At 45.2% G+C, this 23,742-nt stretch overlaps 1 protein-coding gene across 1 annotated transcript in view; it reads right to left on the bottom strand.

Moving 5' to 3' along the window:
* TRIM29 (tripartite motif containing 29) overlaps positions 1-23,742 on the bottom strand; it is a 55,581-nt gene that overhangs the window by 14,885 nt on the left and 16,954 nt on the right. The window contains exons 3-4 of the mRNA XM_083161884.1: positions 16,144-16,377; positions 11,757-11,943 (exon numbers count right to left, since the gene is read on the bottom strand). Of these exons, the coding sequence (XP_083018010.1) occupies positions 11,757-11,943; positions 16,144-16,377 (421 nt within the window). The remainder of the gene's footprint in view (positions 1-11,756; positions 11,944-16,143; positions 16,378-23,742) is intronic.

Genomic DNA, 23,742 nt, shown 5'->3' with positions numbered 1-23,742 from the left:
ATGAGGACAAAGATTTACCTATGCTCAGCATTTGAATAGCAAGTCAAGTTACTGTTTAACATTGGGTACCACGCAGTGGTGTAAGTTCATCCCAATTGCCCAGAGGCAAGATAAATATTGGTGCGCATTCATACACAAACGCACACACATACAACATCACATTATATATTAGTAAAATAAAAATCCCCCAAAATTATGTCACAATGTACCACATTTATTTCAAACAAACACATTGTTTAGCAGTCATACCCGGGATTAGAAGAACCTTAGGCCTGTCTCACTGGAGGCAGACACCTTGCTGATGAAGCTATTTGCTCCTGCGCAGTAAATATGCTAGAATTCTAAGTATGTATAATTGTTAGTTCAAAACCATTGTTATTATGAAAAGCTCTGTAGTGTAGTAATACAGGGTTGCCGGGAGGGTCCCGGAAATCGGGTCCCCCTCCTGGCCCCCCGGAAAGGTGGGCAATCCTCCCGGATTCTGCCTTACCCTCCCGGCCGCATTGTTTAATAACCGCGATTCGCGGCTATTCGCTGGGAGGGGCGGGGCTAAATATGCAAATAGCGTCATTTAGCCCTGCCCCTCCACGAGACCCCGCAAATCAATTGGATTTGCCGTGCTGGGGCGGGGCTTAATGACATCTACATCAGGCCCCCGCCTCCACACGTGATGCTGACAGACTCCTCTCAGGGCAAGTATGTAGTAATGATTTTTTTGCTAGAATTTGCATGCGTCCTATACAGGAGTAAATAGCTCCATCAGTAATGTATCTGCTTCTTGGTTAGGGTTTTTAATACAGGGTGTGACAAAATTATCGGTACTTGTTTCCTAGCACGGCCTTCACAGTTATACGCGTCCCCTCGCGGGCTTCACAGGTGTCCATGGCGACGCGGACACCTGTGAAGCCCGCGAGGGGACGCGTTTACCTGTGAAGGTATCCGCGTCCCCTCGCGGGGCGCGCTGCGCTCGCCACGCTTCGGGCTCGGTGGCTCGCTGCGCTCGCCACACTATTCTATTCTCAACTCCACGCCGTCGTGGATAGTGGGGGTATGAAAAGGTCGGAGGACGCGTACCGCCACCCCTCGCGGGCTCGCTGCGCTCGCCACGCTTTGGGTTCACGTTGATCGTGGGGTGGCGTTAACTAATTTTGGGGGGCCATTTCACTGTTCAGGGGTGTTTTTGGGGGTTTCTGGACCATTTAACATTGTTCCCTGTTGATTTGGGTAAATTGAGCCATTTAACATTGTTCCCTATGGGAAATCGGGGGCATCGCGTCGGGACCATTTAATGCTTATTTAGCCGCATGCGACGCGACCGACGCGATTTTTTAATGGGAAATCGGGTCCATCGCGTCGGGGGCCATCGCATACCACTATTAAGGGCACAAGATCAATGCGATTGTGGCCGTGCTAGGAAACAAGTACCAAATTATCTTTTATAATAAAAAGAGTGTGTCATCCATTTTCCTGCTAGGAGGGGGAGTTAGCCACAGAAGTGATATCAACAGCATTCAATTAACCCGATTAAACTTGCAGGGGAGGAGAGCGGAGAGGTGCCCCCTTGGGAGCATTAGCCCAGCGGCAGATGACTTCATTGCCTCTAGGGTTATGCCTCGGTTGCCACGTGTGGTGGGCCAGGACCATATCATATAGGGAGTAGGAGGATGATAATGTAGTGGCACATCATATTAACACTAATAAAGTCTGCTACAAAAATGTATTAGGGCTCATACAGTATATATTTATATATCTCCCAATTTTTGCCTTACTGGTTATACATACAGTATGCCATGGTCCTGTTAATAAGTGCCACCCCTTTTTACAACAGAAATTCTTCTATACAGTATGATACTCCACTGATTGCTATGATTGGGAATGATTCAAAAAGAGCACCCATTGTATTACTGCCCTTTAACCACCACAAGTAAAGAAAAAGCACCCGCGATTTAACACACAATGGCGCAGATGTATTATAGCGGTGCATAGTGCGCTGCTATTATACTGCCTGCTTCACCTCATTAACGAGGCAAAGCAGGAACGGACATCGCCAAGATGTATTAACATCTTGTCTGCCGAAGCGGGGGATCTCAATCTCCCCCCTCCGGCGATGTCCCCTCCTGGAGACAGCGCATCAGTTTCCCCCTCGGCTGGCTGCACAGAGCATGTGCGGGATCTCGCTACTCACATGAGATCCCCGGCGCAGCCCAGAACCCACAGCAGGGACAGCGCTGCCTCAACAGCAGGGACAGCGCCAGATAGGGCTCAAGGGCGAAGTCATTAGCAGAAGCGGGCGGAACAGTCGGCGATGCTGACCATTCATACATTCGGCCTGCTATCATTTAGATAGCAGCGCAGATATGGACAGGGACCATATTGTCATTTACTGCACAGCGGCTCCTTCATACATGGAAGAGAAGCAGTATAAGCACACATATTGTGTGACAAATCATACATCTGCCCCAATGTATGAATGCTTTTTTAGATGATATACAGTATTAAAACAATAATCAGTTAATGAATATGTACTTTCAACTATAATGTAATGAGCTCATTATGAATTGTTCCCATAACACCCCAGGTGACTAGGCTTGCTATAAAAACACTCAGCTCCACCTTTGGCTTTGTTCTGTGCTGTATAATTAATGAAATCACCATGTATCTTAGTCACATGATGCTTTTTCCACCATGTCGAAGAATAACTATACTAAGGTACATAAGGTTTGGCTGTTCATAAGCTAACAGAGGTGGAACTACCATAGGTAGAGGAGGTGCAGTGCACTAAGAGGCCCACAGCTGCCTCTGTCATCCTTTCCTTGTCACACTCTGCCTCCCTTAGGGGGAGATTCTCTAAGAATCTCCGCCCCCCTTCGCCGCCCATCGCAATCATAATTATCGCATATGTTCTAACATATGCGATAATTATAGCAATGGACAGCTCTTGCGTTAAGAGCTGTCCTTTGCGGCGAGAGTCGCCGGGTCCCAGCAGGTCCCGGCGGCTCTCCTCTCCCTCCCACACCCGGCGCTGCTGCTGCGCCGGGCTCTCCTCCTCCCTGCACCCGGAAGAGGATCAGTGCAGGGAGGAGGTCACAGGTCCGGGCAGCACAGCTCTGTGCTGCCCGGACACAGGTGAGGGGGAGGGGGGCGATGCGGGGCGGCGGGGGTCCGTGCGGGGCGGCGGGGGGTCATTGCGGGGCGGCGGTGGCATGTGGTAGAAGCCCATTGGCTTCTATGGGGCATCGCCAGATTTTTCTGGCGATGCCCCCCCGCCGCGTTGACCCGGTGGGGGATGCTTACAGCATCCCAAAATGCGGTAAAAACCCCGATAAAGGGGTTTTTACCGCATTTCTTGTTTAGAGAATCTCCCACGTAGCCTCTCCCTGTCACACTCTTCTGTTCCGTCACCCACTGCCATATTGCATATTGTGAACTTGCATTGGGATGAAGGAGGGGGCCCAAATTACATATTTGCACCTGGGCTTACCACACACAATTTTCCCCACTGAACAAACATATCTAGTGAGGAATGTCAAGACCTGAAAGAAACCAAAGCTGTACAGTACATCTCTAAACTGTTTACATGTGTATACAGATATCTTCATCACTGGCGTAACTATAAGGCCGCAGCCCCCGCGGTGGCGGGGAGGCGCCGGGGGTCTGCTGGCGCTATTTTTTCTCTGCCAGCTCCCCACTGCTTGTGGGTGCAGCGGGGAGCTGGCAGCAGGGGCGTAGCGAGGGCGGAGCCGGTGGAGCACAAGCTCCAGGCGCAGGAAGATATCAGTGGCGCCGGAGCCATGCCGGCACCGCCAGCTCGCCCGCTCCCATGCCCGCTCCCGGCTCCCAGCAGTGTTTCCCTGTGCGGGGATAGAGACTGCAGGGCAGGGCAATCGTCCCCATCCCCGTCCACCTCCCCCCTCCCTGTCGCCGTGCCTGCCCGCCCGCTCACGGCTCCCCGCTGTGTCCGGGAGATGTTCTGCTATTTTAAAATCACATCTCCTGCTGGACCGCGCTAGCCAATAGGCGCTTGCGGTCCAGCAGCCAATCAACTGGAGGCTGCTGGACCGCGAGCGCCTATTGGCTAGCGCGGTGCAGCGGGAGATGATTGTGAATTTTAAATAGCAGAACATCTCCCGGACACAGCGGGGAGCCGTGAGCGGGCAGGCACGGCGACAGGGAGGGGGGAGGTGGACGGGGAGCGGGACGATTGCCCTGCCCTGCAGTCTCTATCCCCGCACAGGGAAACACTGCTGGGAGCCGGGAGCGGGCAGGCCCGGCGGGGGGAGAGGGGAGGTGGACGACTGCCCTGCCGTCTCTATGCTGCTCAGGGAAACACTGCTTGGAGCGGCAGTGTATATCCCTAATAATATTCTTGAGCAATTCAACAATGTGTAAAATTCATTTTTACCAGTACCCTACCACTATGGCATTACAGTAATCCCACATGTCAGCCAGATATTAGCAGTCTTTTCAGCAATTACTGTAGTTAATATGCACAAGCGTTTATGAAGTTGTAAATGCTTTACTAGTTGGGAGAGTGAAGCATCAATCACTCCAGAAAGCAACTTTTTTAACCATTCAACAGACATCTAGTCTGCAGGACTGTTTTTTTTAGAATCAATACACACAGACTTCACACTAGGGAATAATAATAATGGGCATTACGGTGTGTTATATAGTATGTCATGGGCATTGCGGAGTGTTATATAGTATGTGATGGGCATTACGGTGTGTTATATAGTATGTGATGGGCATTACGGTTTGTTATATAGTATGTGATGGGCATTACGGTTTGTTATATAGTATGTAATGGGCATTACAGTGTGTTATATAGTATGTAATGGGCATTGCGGTGTGTTATATAGTATGTAATGGGCATTACAGTGTGTTATATAGTATGTAATGGGCATTGCGGTGTGTTATATAGTATGTAATGGGCATTACGGTGTGTTATATAATATGTCATGGGCAATGCGGAGTGTTATATAGTATGTAATGGGCATTACGGTGTGTTATATAGTATGTAATGGGCATTGCGGAGTGTTATATAGTATGTAATGGGCATCACGGTGTGTTATATAGTATGTGATGGGCATTGCGGTGTGTTATATAGTATGTCATGGGCATTGCGGTGTGTTATATAGTATGTCATGGGCATTGCGGTGTGTTATATAGTATGTCATGGGCATTACGGTGTGTTATATAGTATGTCATGGGCATTACGGTGTGTTATATAGTATGCAATGGGCATCGTGTGTGGCCTTATGTGTAATTGGCATTACGGCATGTGGCTTTATGTGTAATTGGTATTACAAAGTTCGCTAAAATGTGCAATGGGCATTACGGTGTGTGGTATAATGTTGGGCCACGCCCACTTTTCACTGCGCAGGAGCCTCACCTACTACAATTAGGGGGGGGGGCGACGCGAAACATGCCCTTGCTCCGGGCGCCGTGGCACCTAGCTACACCACTGGCTGGCAGGGGGGTCCGTGCGGCGCGGAGGTACCTGTATTCAGGGAGAGCCTGGAGGTCCCTGTGCCGCTGAGTATGATGTTGCCGCCGCCGGGGTCCCTGCAGTGAAGTGGAAATAACGCGCTATCTCCACCGGAGATAGCGCGTTATTTCCACTTCACTGCAGGGACCCCGGCAACATCATACTCAGCGCCGCAGGTGCAGGGACCTTCAGGCTCTCCCTGAATACAGGTACCTCCGCGCCGCACGGACCCCCCTGCCAGCTCCCCAGGGGGGTCTTTTAACGGGGGGCAGCGGCTAAATTGTCCGAGGGGGGGGGGCGAAATTGTCCCGGCGGGGGGGAGCAAAATTTTTCGTTACGCCACTGATCTTCATTAGAACTAAGTAACACACTCTCAGTGGCTCACATAGGATAAGCTTTTGAGTAAGCAGAACCATCCGCCCCTTTCAATGGAACTCATGGTATAATCAGTTTAAAAACACCCAACTAATTTCTGTATGCCACGAAACACTGCATTGTGCCACAAGGTAGCAGTGCTTAACGGTGCAAAGTGCCTGGCCCCCGCTCCAATCAGTGACCTGCTACTGCATCTCCCCCTCTTAAAAGTAAAGGCCCTCTAGTACGAATGTGGCCCTTTTCACACAATTTTGACCGGGCCAATGAGTTGTGTGAAAAGTGTTAAATTGTATGTCTTTAACTTCAGATCTGGTCCAATTTAACTGTTTGACCCTGAACCTGGACTGGATTTAGGGTTACCACCCATCCGGGATTGCTCCGGACAGTCCGGTTATTAAGACTCTGGAATCTGAAGGGGTAGCGCTCCCGGACTTTACAATGTCCCGGATTAGCCAGCTGGTATGGGAGCGGCACCCCTCCGGACTCCGGTCTTAATTACTAGACTGTCCGGTGTACTACCAGACGGGTGGTGGTAACCCTAACCTGATTCACAGGAGCAAAATATAAATACTGTAGGAGCAATATGTAAATTAGCAATTTAGCAAAACCGTGTAGCACTGCAGGTGTGGTAGATTTAATATGTGCAGAGATTTATACTATAATTGGGACGGGTGTGTCCCATCTCAGTTGTATCTCAGTTGTAAATGACTGTGTAAAAGCAAAGCTACCAGTATTTGCTACATGCAAATGCAGAGAGTATTTACCCTGCATGCACTCCTTGCACTGGAACATGTCTTGTCCAGGAGCAAATTGTATGTGTGTGTATATATATATATATATATATATATATATATATCCGCAGCTGCTCATTTGTAATAATTTCTCAACCTAAAAGTGTGTATGCAGCAAGATTTTGTTATCAAGAAATGCTGCTGTATAATTTCTGTAGAACACTTTCATTTTTCATACATATTTTGTAAGCCTGGGGGACCCTCAGTAAATATAGCCACCTTGTTTCAAGTTTCAACATGTCAAATACATAGCCAACACGTTCTCTTGTATTGTGCATAAAGCATTTACACTATTACATTCACATGCATATGCACAGACTATGGAGGGGGTTATTAACGCCCCGCGGGAGCACGCATCAGCCACCGTGTACAGCCACCGTGTACAGTGTACGCACTGGATGATAAAATGAGCAACATCGCTCATTTTTTAGCCCAGTGTGTACAGGGCTTAAGACACAGGGGTCTATTTATGAATTAGTGGTGGGATCCAGATAATAGGTCAACACCAAAAGGTCAACCATGACAAAAAAAATTAACATAATCTCAAGAGTTTTTCACAATTATTTTTTTTTATGTTTTTTTTATACTTTACTATCCTGATATGTCTAATAATTGACAAAGATTGGAGTTCTATTCAAGAAGATAGGATGTTGCCCTTAGCAACCAATCAGACTCCACTTATTTATTTAGCACCTTCTAGAAGATAATATATCGACTCTCGTTCGTTGCTATGGGCAACATCCTATGTTCAAAAGAACTCCAATCGTAGTAAATTACCCCTAAGAATCAGTGTCACAGCTGGGAATATAGAATGGATGAAATGAGATGTTACAACAGCAATCCTATATTTAGAATGGCAGGAAAGTTTACTATTAACATGACAATGCGGATTCTACTGGCTCTACAAGATATACTTGGCCTGTGCTAGATAGATTCATTAGTTACAGCTGATCTAGCATAAGTAAGTCAAATAAAGGTGTTGCTTAAAATAAAAAGAAATTACAATAAATTACATACATAAAGTTGGAGCGATATTAAAAAAAATCTGCAACTGACAGAAGCCACAAGATTTTAGGCGATCAGTTCCCATCCATCTAGATTCAATTCTGACCGATTGGATGTAGATTGTGTGGTAATTGGGCCCTTTTCTGTCCTGGTGTGGACCGATACCGATCTGATGCGCGGTCCCGCGGGTCGGTCGTTATTCAGATCCTACCTGCAGCAGGTAGGATCTGAATAACGACCATACTCCCAGGTGCGGGTCGCCATCGGATCGGACCCGCTCAAGGTGCACATCATAAGCAGGTTGTGGCCCCCCCACGTCATCGTGAGCGGGTCGGAAGAAACACTGACGACCCGCTCACAATGTGCATCGTGAGCGGGTCGTCCTGGTGTGTACCCCGCATTAGTGTGACTATACACACGTCACCATGCATACATATCGTGCTGTCTCACTATTTCCATTTCCAGATCACCAGTATCAGAACTGACACCTATCCAGGGTTGGACTGGCCCACAAGGGCACAGGAGAACCACCAGTGGGCCGGCTGCCAAAGGGCCCACCTTCTCATGTAGAGGTTCCAGAGTGTGCACTATATTATATAATATATGTTACCTTTTACTGCACAGGATGATGGTATAATTTCTATTGATGTTATTCATTTGGTACATTATCATGATGTAGTAGCATTGTTTATTATATATTTATCAAGGGGCTCAGACCATGCATTGGTTGGGCAAATCAAAGTGGCCGGTGACCACACCCCTAAACATGGGCCCCTACCATTGCATTCCCCGATGGGCCATTCCAGCACCTACTGTATACTGGGTGCAACAGATCTATCTGAAATATGCCTCTCCTAGGTATATGCATAACTCAAAACAAAGGGGTAACTCTAGCTAAAGGCCTATAACATTCACATCAGACACTTGCATTGTTGCCACCTAGAAGTGTCCATTTAGTGGCTGCAGGTAAATGGTCAAGATCCATCCAATTCAGAACGGCCTGAAAATACAGATGTTGGCAGAGCACGGGCAGTTTGCTAGAATCTGCTAGGTACAGCTGCATGCAGAGCTGCCTGTGATTTAGAATCAGGTCCAGGGCCGGACTGCCCGTCTGGCACTTCTGGCAAATGCCAGAATGGTCGATGGGCCAATGGGCACTCTGCTATCTCCCCGGCTCTCATAAACAGGGGCTGGCTGAGAAACTCTGCCTACCGGTACTCTGCTTGGCCGCCCAGTAAAGAGACAGGGCATACTGCGTGGACAAGCCCCATTACTCGCGGTATCTGTGACCACACCTCCTACTTGAGAGTTTAAACTTAAATGTCAGGGCTGAATAATAGCCCCAGTCTGTCCTGATCAGGTCGATAGTGCTTAATATTACCCACGCATATCAGCCCTGCTCTATAAATCCAGTACTTGCCGCTGTTATGTATTTTCTTCTAACCCCATTGGTTTTAGTTTGTCCGGCTTCTGCTCCCTTCAGATTAACGGGACATGAAATGATGAATGTATATTCTTTTAAAAGATACTCAGATCCTAAGCAAACAGGGAAGCTATTTTAAAGTTACTTATCGTGGCCTGGATTTGGTTCATTAGGTTGAGAGTGAGAAGTTCGGGGGAGGGTCATTTTTTATGTTGCAGAACATGGACTCTCAATTGGTGTACCGAAGCCCCTTGCTTCGCTCACCATGCTTCAGGTAAGGCAGAGTAAGGTTACCACTCCACGTGGATGGTAGTGTAGGAACCAGTAAACAAAATGTTAAATAATTGTGAAAAATACATGTTGAATGGTGGTGTAAGTTCATCCTAGTAGCCCAGAGGCAAGACAAATATTGGTGCCCCCCAATCAGTAAGGTGTCTGTCTCCAGTAAGACATGAGACACTTGCAAAAATGATGTTAGGAGGAGGAGTCAGCCACAGAAAGCAGAAACGATATCAACAGCTTTCAATTAACAGATTAAAGCTCAAAGGGGAGGAAAGGTGCCCCCTTGGGAGCAGGAGCCCAGCAGCAGATGACTCCATTGCCTCCCAAAGTTACGCCTCGGACATCGACAATATGCTGTGTCAACCAATAGTGGTCAACCTATTGACAGTCTACCTTATTAATGCAGAACTGCGTTATAAATACCCACCTAAGTTTTCTATAATAATAAAATTGCTACAACAAAATCTGATTATTATTCATTCTGTTAGGGAGGAAAGTGATGTGGTTTATATAAAAATAAAAAAAAATGCCAGCCAATATTATTGCAGACATCAACATGAACTCCGAAAAGCAATTAAGCTAATCCACAAGCACCTTATGTTCTGCACAACATCCTGGGAAATAAAGAGTGGCAGATTAATATGACTTTTCTTTCTAGAAAAGAATATTCATGGCACGTCCTATACGGTTAGTAAATTATTCAGAGTTTACTGGGTAGATGTATTTATAAGTGAATTGGCATCTCCTGAAATATTCAAATACCTTGGATGAGATGTGTGTGTATATATATATATATATATATATATATATATATATATATATATATATATATATAGTAGCAGGGGTGGGCCCGGCACTCTGTTTCAAAAAGTCCAAATACTTGCTGGGGTAACCATCCAATGGTGATAGCAGCACCAGGGTAGATATACAGGCAAAAACGGCGGTACTCTCCAGACTTGTTTTCAAGGATTAAAAGAAAGCCTTTATTGATCCTACGGCGTTTCCTTGAGAACGGGGAAACCCGAAACGCCGTAGGATCAATAAAGGCTTTCTTTTAATCCTTGAAAACAAGTCTGGAGAGTACCGCCGTTTTTGCCTGTATATATATATATATATATATATATATATATATATATATGCCAGTTGGTGAGCTGATTCATCCATTTATTACGTATAATAATAATGGCTACTGGGTTCTGTAATCTAGAAGAGAATGATTTTATTCTGCTACTGTGAGTCACTGGGATAAGACACTATCAGGCCATCACAAATGAAGGTTCATTAACTGAAGACTCTGAGGACAGATATTTTGGTAATACTTGCTCTTTCTGCCTAACTAACTGATCAGTACAGTCAATGAGACTGACGAGTTTCCAATTACCAGAGCAATATTTTAAAATCAATAAAAGTTGATGGTCTGGTCATCAATGTACAGTATTATCTGCTAGGAGGCTTTTCGGTACTTATGTAATATCTGGGCTCCCGTTTTTCTTATGACACCGCGTACCCTCGCGGGGCTCGCTGCGCTCACCACGCTTCGGGCACGGTGGCTCGCTGCGCTTGCCACACTATATAAAATCAACTCCATGCGTAATTGGATAGTAGGGGTATGAAAAAATGGGGTGCATTTAACATGGGAGCCCAGATAATACATAAGTACCGGCTTTTCTAGAAGACAGCACTCAATGTCACAGGGTTGGCAAATCTATAGAAAGGCAGGAACATGACCATGAATTCAATTTAATGCTATGGCTTCACCAGTCAACGGATTCCAATTGTGGTGTAATGACTAGGAACAGTGTACTATAGAAGAACCAGGAGTGTTTATCTGTTGAGCAGAGGGAAGCCATGCATTTGGAGGATAGACCCAGGGCAGTAGTGAGCCTGGCTGGGCCCAGGTACTTTTTAGTGGGCGTGCCCTAATCATGGTAGGTGTGGCTATGCACCTTAGAATAAAATACAGAAAAAATATCACTTAAAGCAACTCAGTGGCCATACTGCAGCCCAGCATAGAGTAGCATGTGCTGGGCTGAGAAGAGTTGGTAATAGAGAGTCCCACTGGGTCCCTCTATCAGACCTTGGCCCAGGTCTTTAGTACCCCCCCACACCACCACCACCACCACCACCACCCCCTTTCTCTCAGCACCTCTGGATAGAACATTTGTGTCTTTCCTGCTTGATTGACCTCATACACATATCAATAAGAACCATAAGGCCTAGGGGCACCATAAACAAATGCCGATTCTAGGGTGCCATGATTCAGGATCGTTTGGGAACCACTGGATCATATAATAAGATAATCCCAGCTCATATGTTATCTAGGATGACTTTATTGCTCACTATTATACTTTATTACACTTCAACTTTAGCACCTGTTCCAGATCTGACTTACCATTCTTTTCCACCAGATTGCGACTCGCCTCTATCTTACTGAACTTGTCCACATTCTTCTGGCAGACAGTAAGCAGTTCGTCTCGTAAGCCAGCCATAGCCTGAGTCAGTCGATCCCCTTCCAGAGTCACCGTGTAGGTAGGTAGCGGTGGTATCGGAGGGGCATTCCTTATGACTATCTGAAACTCCTATAAAAATATGTAGACATTAGGATAGAGTCAAAATACATGTGCTGCAAGGTATTAAGAACCACCTCTGCATTGTATTAAATAGCGTAATGTATATTACACATCTATGAATATATGTACAGAGTATTCAGAATTATTTTGTATTTTGTTTGTGCTGTATGAAAACGCTGGGCGTACCCCTGGATTCCTGCTTGGGGAGAGTTCAGACTGACTTTGTTAACGAAGGGGAGAGAAATTATTTCATGGTCAGCGACCATCAAATTAATTCTCGTACACATCCTCCCTGGATGCGAGTATAAGCAGTCAAGCAAACAGGTCCGAATCAGGCCCATACTACCGACCAATCATCTCCCGTTATTTACAGGTTGTGTTTGTTTAAAAAATGACAGCAGCAGTTTGGTTGGTGCCAGTTTGGTTTTTACTTATGTAAGTTTCACCATCTCCTAATTAAAATCAGGAGCGGAAAGTTACCGTGCCTTCCCACAATTACTCTACAATATAAAGGTACACATCACAAAACAAGCAGAGATACATAAGCATAAGCCAATAATAATACCGTTTGAAGTCTTGTATCTTCACCTAGCATCAGTCAGTTTATTAAGTCCCACTGGGGCAACCGTATATCGCTTTTGTACTTAGTTTACTGTAATTACAGTACATATGCCTTTTAAATATTTAGCAGTATTGTGCACTTATATTGGTAAACCTTTGTTCTACATGTCAAAGGATTTTTCTGCTGACGAAAGAGTTTTTTTAGAGCATTATTTAGCACTTCACGGTCCTGCTTAAATGCTGTTAAATGATTATATCGTAAATTAAGGAAAAAGCAGATGTTCTGTACATCTGGATGTTTCTGAGTCATTGCCGTATCTATAATGGGAGCGCCCATATACAGTAATTATACTTAACTGTCTAGAGCCCCACTGTAGGGGCTCGTTCTACAGATAGAAATCATTGGGAGAAAGGAATGGTGGCCATTTTCCCGGAGATGTGCATGCTCCGTAGAGCAGTCTCTGAAGACTTAGCATGAGCCCCATGTTTCCGGAGACTGCGCCGGCAAGTAGACATGGCACACCACTGCATTGCTGGAGAGGAGGGTCATTTAGGGGACCCTCTCCTCTCTTAAACTACCTCTGCTATGAGGTCATTGAGTTGGATAGAAATTCAAACTGATTTTTTAATCTCTTTTTTAACTTTTTTCAAATGGGGTCAGTTCAGTTAGGGGCAAATTGTGAGATGGTGTTAGAATGGCAACGATGGCACCCTTCATCATCTCTAAATAATGAGTGTGACCTTGCGCAATGGTCACTCCAGGCAAGAATAGCATGCGCATGACATGTATAGCTACAAACACCATACATTGCAGGTAAAATGCCAAAACAGTATTCATTAACCAATCAATTAACCAAAAGGTTTGCTCTGGCTGTAACAGAAAACATTTAGGAAGTCATTGTAGATAATTTTTTTGTGTTGTAACTGCATTAGGTCCATTGTGTTACAAACGGATGGATTCTGTGTAATTTTTCATCTTACTTATTTAAACGGTGTCTTTAACAGCAAAAACAACATTACAAGAAAGTCACACCCTTTTTTCTGAAAATTAAACTTTGCTCTGTCTGTAAATTCCACAGATAACCGAGCGCCAGTGTCGGAACTTACGAGTGGTTGGCCCAGGTGCAAAATTACATTTTTGGGCCCTCCTCTTCCACTCCAAACCAAGTTCACAATATGCCACATAGCAGTGGGTGGCAGAAGTGGGCCCCTTAGTCTTCAGGGGCCCCGGTGCAATGCACCTGCTGCACCAATGGTAGTTCCGCCTCTGCCGAGCGCTGTTTAAGCAAGAGGTGACATAAACCACCGAAGGGATCTGAGATGCTGGCACTTTGATTAGCAAGTTGCTAGGGTGTTCTGACAAGGATAGGAATAGCCAATTAGGGATCAGGGGAGGGGTTCTATGTATTAGGAGCATACTTGCCTACTTTTGAAAAACAGTTTCAGGGAGATTTTAGTTGGTAATAGAATTTTGCAAAGCGCCCCTTTTGAGGGGGGCGTGTCATGCTCCACCCAAAGGGCGTGTCTAGTTCCATATATGGAGATATTGTGAAAAGAGATTGTGAACGTGGCACCTAGGAGCGTGGGTATGTACTGCTACATCTGAGAGGAATCTTTTAAAATGACTTATATCCAAATGTAGATGAGCCCCAAAGCAGTTAGTAAGAGCTACTATACTTGGTAAAGTGCTGGGAAATGGTGCTGGTGATTCAATGTAAATGTATCTGTCTCTCATCCCTTTTTTCCCTAAAAATGCAACAGTGTAATGTGGGCTAGGTGAAATGAGGGAGATTGCTAGACTAATGAGGGAGAGAGGGAGATTGCTTCTATTTCAGGGAGTCTCCTGCAGAATGCAGGAGGGTAGGCAGCTATGATTAGGAGTTGGCAGGAAGTCAGGTGATCTTCCTCTTTGAAACAAATTTCCCCACCCTCCCGTCCCTATTTTTCTATTTCTTGGCGGCGGTAAAGAACAGTCCTTGTTTATTTGGAAATCGTATGAAGTTAGTGGGGTGCGCTCTCCCAACATCGATATGTCGTTAGCCCTTTGCCCCTGGACAGGGGATGGGCTGCAACATCCGCACGGGTGGGTTGGGATGGGAGAGTTGAAGACCAAGGATGTCTGAATGGTGTGTGTTGACTGTTAATTAATAAGTTTGACATTCTATTTGAAACGCCAGCACTTGTGTCTGTCTGGTTATTTTAGTGTTAAGTTATGGTTAAAGGTTTAGATACGTTTGTTTAAAGTGTATGCTTAAAGGTTACCGATGGTAAGTTTATTTATTACAAACCTTTATTACCCCTGGTATGTACATACAAACACCTCCAGCTAAAACAACGAATGCCAGAAACACAGTATATGGTTCTGATGTCATATATATATTTGGGCTAGCCCAAATGCTTGGAGGTAGTAGGGAGTGTGGAGGGGATATGCCTATAACCTCTGATTGCCCATATGTTTATGGTTATTGCCGCCACTCACCTGGGGGCATGCTCACAGCATCATGGGACATGGAATACCTTCTTTCACTCTTAGTACCAGATGTATCAAGCTTTAAAAAGTGATTAAATGGAGAGTGGTAAAAAGCCAGCCAATCATCTCTTACCTGTCATGTTACAGGCTGGGTTTGAAAAATGACAGGTAGGAGATGATTGGCTGGTTGTTTATCACTCTCCATTTTATCACTTTTTGAAACTTGATACAGTGCATCTGTCCCAAAGGCCCTGCAAAAGGGTTCTATCCTGGGTAATTTATACCCCCCTCTTAACACACCTGTTCTTTTGACTGATTATCTTATTCTTGCATTAGCTATAACCTTCAATGATGTCACCTTTTGTCAACAATGTTTAGTATCTGCATTATTGCCTTGATAACTAATAATATTATCACTGCTACTGTATTTGGGGCAATAATAGATATAGTTTTGTGGCACTGTAGGCTGAATAGCGGTGTGTTTGAGCAGTCTGTGGAGCAGATCTATGCATTTTCTCCTCAATGTGCCCAGTCTGCAGGGCACTGACTGATGACATCAGTCACCAGCACCCCAGAAGCTCCAATCAGCACTTGTTTTGAAAAGCTGGGTCAAATATCCTGGGTCAGAATTGTTCACACAGCCACAGGGGTCCTGTGATTCAACCCGACAAATTTCCCATATAGGACTGCCGGGACAAAGACCATGCTTGTGTGGAGTTTGTATATTCTCCCCATGCTTATGTGGATTTCCCCTGGGTGTCCTGGTCTTTTTTTATCCAAACATATACTGGTAGGTTAATTGGCTCCCAACAAAAAATGACCCCTAGCTTGAATGTGTGTTTGTGTGTGTGTACAGGTGGTAGGGAATATTGATTGTAAGCTCCACCTCCACCCTTTTCATAGAAGGGCAGAGGTCGTTAAGGACGCACAGGACTGCACAACGTTGCGTGTACACACTAGACAAGATACTGTAGTAGAGGATATCACTCAGAAGGGCCTTTCTGAGTGATATGTTTTACTTTCCTGTCTAGTGTGTATGGGGCTTTAGACCACCGATAACTCTTTCCATTAAGTTTTTGGATCTTGTTATTTTGGACATAAAGTTATTCTGGTGGAAATTGCCAATTCTGCATGAAAGTTGGAGGAACATGGGCCCTAATGTCTTTATATGAACTCACCTGTAGGAAAAGTACGGCGTCAGTGGTGTGTAACAGCTTATCTCCATCATGTTGCCTGTCCTGAAGTTGATCTCTTTTCACTTGTAAATCCCCAATAATCTGCTCAATATTGTCGACAGCGGCCCGTTCCTTGTGCTCTAAATGTGCCTTCACTTCTTCCTGCTGTCGCTGGAGTTCCCGTATCAGATCCTTGAAGTTGTGGTCCACAGCTGACTTTTGGTTGGTTGTAAAATTCTGCAAATAGGAAACATTTAAAAATTAAAATACATTCAATGTTAGGCAGGCCGGGCAACATAGTCACTGTATATGTTAATATAGGTGCCAAGAGTGTATACTAAACCAGTGGCAGAACATGTGGGTGGTGAGCCCAGGTGCAAAAAAATATAGTTTGGGCCCCCCTCCCCCAGTTCACAGTATGCAACACAGCAGTGGGTGACAGGGAGAGGCAGTGGGTGACAGGGAAAAACAGACAGGAAGCTGGTGACAGGGGCAAAAGTGGGCCCCTTAGTCCTCAGGGGCCCTGGTGCACTGAACCTGCTGCACCAATAGTAGTTCCTCCTCTGTACTAAACCTTGTCATAGTGCATGCTACACTGTGTGATGTCTCATGGGATTTGTACTTAGCCCTGGAGAGTGTCTAGTGGAGAGAGATAAAATACCATCTAGTCAGCTCCCTAACTGCCATGTTACCGGATGTTTTTGGAAAATGACAGTTAGGAACTGATGGTAGTTTATACATTCAGACATACCTCCCCCACCCCAAGCAGCCATCTTTTCTGCCAGTGAAATACAGGCATTCACGGCTCTTCATGGAGGGGGTGGGGTTAAATATATGCAAATCGTACCATTTAGCCCCTCCCCTTCCCTGAAGAGCCACAACAAATCCTGCCATTTATTTTATTATACTCCAAGGCAAGTACAACTGTCCAACAGGTGTGACCAAACTAGTAATCTACATAATCTACAGTTCATTCATGCATAGACACGTTAAAGGCTTTATGAATATGATTACGGCATGTACTGAAAAATATATTATTATTATTATTATTATTATTATTATTATTATTAACAAGATTTACTGTTCGAGTTGTTTGCGTGGTTCTTTAATATGATAACATAATGGGATAGATGCAGTCACCGTAACCTTGATTTAATAAAGGGTACTGCATGTTGCAAGCTGTTTTTTTTTTTTGTTTGTTTTTTTATATGCCACCCTATATATTGTCCAAACTGCCAGCCTGGTCTCAGCTCACTGTACCATAGCAGCAGCTTCAGCCTGTCCCAGTTACAGTGTCTTCATTTTGCAGTCACTTACTGTAAATTGAATCAGTTAATGTTGCATTTTAATCCAGCCATTACTTCAAAGTTCAAACTAATAAAAAATGATAAATGACTGAATTGTGAAAGGAATTGGAAAAGTCAGACTTAAGAAAACACCGGCGCAGATCCAATCAGCTGCAGGGTTTACCGCACAGTTAATTTCAGTAGTTATAGAATAGCTACAGACGTTCAACTCAGAGCTTTATTAGTGCGGGAAACACTGCGGCTGTGTCCAACTGACAGAATACACTAGGTGGAAGATCTAGGGTGAGATTTAATAGGATGAGAGAGTCAGAAAGTGAGAGATCTGGTAAGAAATCTCCAGGTTTTTTTAAAGCGGTAATCATTTACACTGCAATATCAAACTGGTTTTGCCGTGTAAATGATTGCCGCTTTAAAAATCCTGGAGATTTCTTACCAAATCTCTCACTTTCTGAATTTCTCATCCTATTAAATCTCACCCCTAGTGTCATGCCTTGGAGAACGATAATGTGATGAAGCTGCCCAGGGCTTGGCATGTGCAGGACTCCAAGAAAATGGTGCAGCATCCATTTTACCAGTGATTTTCCTACTGTGAATGTGCAAAAACACTGAGAAAATGGCCGTTGCACCATGTTCTTGGTGACTTGTGCAGACAAGCTACCACCGACATGGAACTCTAAATGGGTAGGTTTTTAAGAAATGGGTGCAGGGTGTGCAGTGCAGGCCCAGCTGCACCTAGGGCCTGTGTATACCGCAGACGTCGACCCTGTACCCATTATAGATATGTTACTGCATCTTGCTTGTACTCACAGTGAAGACACACCTCCTCCTGCTGTATTCCTGTCTCACCTACTGATACTTCCAGGGGTAGGAGGAGCATTTGCTATCTATGAAGACAGTATCATCTCATCTTTGCAGCCAGCATTTAATCGGTAGCAAAATCTGATTTTTTTTTTTTATTATTTTAGTCTGATGGCGGTATACATATATCCAGAATATAAACATAGAATTGATTTCATTTATGTATTACAAATAAAGGATAACTATTACACCTTTCTGAATATGAATGACAGAAAAAACAACAGTGCACTACTGCAAGAGACACAATGTCTGCAATATGCAAACATATGGAAATGTCAGGTGAATGTCTGGAAATGTAACCACAAGATCTGCCTCAACAAGCCTGTAGGTGACCTGCTACTGTATGTTGTGGAGATATGAGCATTACAATAAATGAGCACATCTGCTGCTCAAACCCCTTTCAGTGCTGAGAACAGGTTCCTACAACATCCCTAAGCTCCTCCAACAATCCTTGGCCCTGAACATTTTAACACCTTTGGTGTCCCAGCGTGTACTGGCCGTATACTGGGTGAAGATGCTCAACCAGAGTCTTGGCTCCAAAGTGAATGATTGAGTATCTGTTTTTGCAGCTTTTCTCCCATAGCCTGCCCCAACAACGCACCATCTCCATGCATCTGAATAGCCACCTTCCTGTCGCCGCACAGTCACCACCTAAGAAAGACCAATATATTTCCAATACATTTCTGCGTTCATGCATCTAAAATTCCTACTGTGACTGTTCACACACAACTGGGATACAGGCAGAGGGGTATACTCAATTACTTTTGTGAGCCGTGACAGCGAGGAGTGCTGACTGCTTGCTGTCACAGCGAGCAGGGTCAGTATTCAACTGACCCCCTGCACAAGCCGTTTCCACCTCACTGGGTTTTTGCAACCACGTGGAAATGGCGTGTGCAGCCGCTAAAACAGCGAGGCTTGCAGCTAAATGCAGAGTGCTTCCTGCATTAGCCGTAAGCCTCGCTGTTTGGGAGAATCCTCGCCGCCATCTGGCAGCAAGGGTTCATTGAATGGATTCAGTATGAAATCCCGATGGTCGGGATCCCGGCATTCAAAATCCCGACGCCGGAATCCCGACCACCGAAATCCCGACAAGGGGGGGACGTGGATCGCCCCCCCCCCTTGCGGGCCCAGTGCCTCATTACGCTCGGCACGCTAATTTATTCTCCCTCCAGGGGTGTCGTGGACACCCACGGAGGGAAAAAGTGTCGGGATTTCGGCGGTCGGGATTTCGGCGTCGGGTTTCTGAACCCCGTGATCCCGACCGCCGGGATTTTAACTGCATCCCCATTGAATAGGGTGAGCGGCCAGCGTGGCGGTTAAATGGCGAGGGTCGCTTGTTTTTCAGCAATCCCAGCCATTTAATTCCCTCGCCGGCTGCATTGAATACTGCCCTTAGTGTGACACTCTGCTTACATAAACACAGACTGAGAATCGGGTCTTAATACTCCTATGATTAATCCTACTTGAACATTATTACTGTAATCTATAGGCTTCTAATAAGAGTAAAAAATATCTGAATTTTCATTTTAATTCTAATGCTCACACATAATGCAACGTTGTTGTCTACTTCCCAACAACAGTAACTGATCTTGTGACCCTTCCCTGGGGGAACATTCCAGACAGTTCTCTGTGTCGCTGTCAGTAATAGCTATTTTACATGAGTATTTATTAACATACAGTATTAGCCAAATAAAGACCATAGTCTCCATTACTCTGTATTGCTATACACATATAGATCCACTTAGAAACATTATTGGAAATGTAGATTATGTCTTTGTTGGGTTAATTTTGGTTGACTGTCAAGTATTATAAACTCTAACACATGCTACACAAATTACTTTATTACAACATACATTTAGTAATTACCCACCACTTATCAGTGTTCCTGATTGTACCTCAGCACATTTCAATGATATGCTTGGTTACAAATGCTAGGAGTCTTCCAAACAAAATATCTTTAGTTACATGACACTGATATGACTAAGGCTTGGCTGGATGGAAGAAACCTTAACTGGCCGTCCACTTGTGTGGCTATTGCATGTTGAAGCGAGAATACGATAGGAAAGGTATTCAAGGTGGAAGTACAGTGTCTGTATGTATGACTATGAACATGTTTAGGATCTGCCTAGCTGGAGGGTGTTGTGTTGAAGAAAACAATGTATAGCAGGGTTGCCGACTTTCAAAAAATCCTCTCCAGGAGAAGCCCACATTACGAGTTTTGGGGGCGGGGCTTAACAGGGACGTCATTAAGCCCCGCCCCCATTACGGCACATAGCCGAAATAACTGATATCCATTGAGGGGGCGGGGCTAAAATGGCACGATTGTGCCGTTTTAGCTCCGCCCCCTCCCCTGAGACCCACGGATTGGGGGGGGGCTCAGTGGGGGTCCCCCTGATTCCGGGAGGGTTGCCCACCCTTCCAGGGGCCGGGAGGAAGATCCCGATTTTCGGGAGACTCCCGCAAATTCCGGGAGGGTCGGCAACCCTGGTATAGTCCATATGGGAAGATTTAAATCCCATACACACTAGAAGAAGGGTCCTCAAACTATTTTGCTCTGGGACCCAATCAGACAATAAAAATAACGACAGGACCCCAGAAAGTTACTGCAAAAGGTCATCACATCACGTGTGTAGTCAGCAGACAGCACATACATGGCAGCATTGTGGAGGCACAACATGATGGGAGGAGTCTAATATACCATAACCCATCACATCACATGTGTGGTCAGCAGACAGCACATACATGGCAGCATTGTGGAGGCACAGAGTGATGGGAGGAGTCTGAAATAACAGACAATTCAACAGATTTTTCAGACTCCTTTAATCACTGACTAAGATTAGAATAGTCATCACCCTGTCACCACATGGAGTCGCGACCCCATACTGAGAAGGTCGGGACCCACTTTGGGGTCAGGACCCACAGTTTGAGAACCGCAGCTCTAGAGGATATACAGTAGGGCGAAATTTAATAGGATGAGAGATTAAGAAAGTGAGAGATTTGGTAAGAAATTTTTAAAGCGGCAATCATTTACACTTCAAAATCAAACTGGTTTTGCAGTGTAAACGATTGCCGCTTTAAAAAAACTGGATATTTCTTACCAAATATCTCACATTTTGAATCTCTCATCCTATTACATTTCACCCATAGTGTAAGATATCACTCTGAGCGATATCGTTCACTATCTAGTCTAGTGTGTACACTCAATATCGTTAATGATGCGCGCTCCCAGGCGTCGTTAGCAATGATAGTGGTTTACGGAATATGCAGATCTATTTGGCTATATAGACAAACAATCTGTATGTTCAGCGTGTTCCGGTGACATCACTGAACAATAAGCTTTTTTGCATGGCCTGTAGGAGGGTGGACAATAATGGGGTGTCTAGAGGTAGCGGGACCCTGGTCTTTTCTGGTCCTATCCTATTGCTGCTGGGCGTCTTTACAGAAGAGGAGTCCGGTGTGCAGCCTCCTCACCCGGGCCCCCTCCTCTCTGCCTAGAGTGGTGCTGGCAGCAGTAAGGTCTGAGTGCTCTAGTGCTCAGATCCTACTGCGCCTGCGTAAACATCCTCTGCCCTGGAGAGTCTGAGCACTACAGCACTCAGACTCCACTGCACATGTGAAGATCGCTGGAAAAATGGGCTCCGTGCTATTTTTCCAGGAAACTTCTGCAGCACTCCTACTGCTGCCGCTGGTCTCCAGAGGGTATTTATTTCCAAAATTTAGTGCAGTACACCCATTATAGATACACCACTGCTGCTGGGGTCCTAATGTGGTGAATGGAGAAACATTTTAATACTCAAAAATTCTAAAGCTCAAACTTTCTAATCTCTGAAAAGGGGATGCAGTCAATTTGCCGGCGGTCGGGATCCCGGCGGTCGGAATCCCGACACTGGAATCCCGACCGACGAAATCCCGAAACTTTCTCCCTCCGTGGGTGTCCACGACACCCATAGAGGGAGAATAAAATAGCGTGCCGAGCGTAGCGAGGCACCGTGCCCGCTGCGTGGCGAGTGCAGCGAGCCCGCAAGGGGGGGCGCTCCACGTCCCCCCCATGTTGGGATTTCGGCGGTCGAGATTCCAGTGTTGGGATTCCGACCGCCGGGATTCCGACCGCCGGCATTACATATCGGATCCCTGAAAAGATAGGGTATTTCTGCGTTTGTGTTTCCCATAGAAAAAGAGAAAGGTAAGATAGAATCCCTACAATCAATTTACCCATCCAAGCGGAGTACATCATAAGAAATTCATTTCTACATCCGCTTCCAGCGAGCTTAAATAACAGACTACAAAGTCATTTATAATTAGAATTGCAGGAGTGTGGGGAGCCTGGCTGCATCCAATGTAACCGAAGAACATAAAACATTGTGAGTCTCAACAACATCCTTTCCTTTAAGTTGCTATTAAATCTTCGGACAAGCTTAAGAGCCTAAATACTGGGCAGATACTTGTCAGTAAGCCTGATTTATTGTGTAGGTATTGCTCTATATCATCCTAGTAATTCTGTATATATGCATTCATTCCCGTGGTCCATTAAACGTTGGGATAAGTATTCTAAGTACATCATTTACACCTGTACAGAATACCTTTGGTCGCATAACCGGAATAACCAGACAGAGATTTGCATTCAGCCGCGACTGGGAGATCTTCCCAGGAACCCTGTAACATGAGTGGGACTAATATTATGTTTCCAAGACAGCACCTAGTATTTTAATGACAGCTCACAGTGCCATCAGCAATTCCCGCCTACTGTCGTTTTTATTCACTACTAATAATTACTGATGTAGATTTTAAAATTACAATGTTGTGTATGGATATATGCAGCCAGATACACAGCTGTATTTATTAAAGGGAGATAGGGCCCCTCCCTACTTACTAATCCTGCTGGGCAGCGACACTGTTCCTAGATAATCAGTCCTGAGCAAGAGGGGCCGTGGGTGCGCCCCACTATGACAGGATGTGCGCCCCACTATGACAGGATGGACCTATGATCCAGGTTGACAGTTACAGTTATTATAGGAGGATTCCAGGCTACCACCCCCCACACACACAAAAACCACACACAGACACACACACACACAGACACACATACACACACCACTCCACCTCTGTTTCCATCACCCTCTTACAATTCCTGCGCTGCAGCAATCTGTAAAACCTACAAGTATGTGCTGGGCCTTAGATCCCTTTTATGGGGGGGAAGCACTAATTTATTTATTTTTAAATACTCAGTAAAACAACATCATTGATCATCATCATCAACCTAATGATGATGATGATGACAATGATGGTGGTGATGATAATTAGTGTTTCAAATGGGAGGTTGCATCCTGATACGTTTTAAACCATTTTTAATGCAGTTTAAATATCTCTTCGTGTGGACAGATGTCTATGTTTAAGTTGTATGTATTAAGATATGTGCAACCTAAAATAGATATAGAAA

The sequence above is a fragment of the Crinia signifera genome, chromosome 19, assembly GCF_055691185.1.
Source record: "Crinia signifera chromosome 19, ASM5569118v1, whole genome shotgun sequence".
Taxonomy (NCBI): Eukaryota; Metazoa; Chordata; class Amphibia; order Anura; family Myobatrachidae; genus Crinia; species Crinia signifera.
Note: the sequence above shows the minus strand (reverse complement) of the source record. Positions and strands in the feature narration are given on the sequence as shown.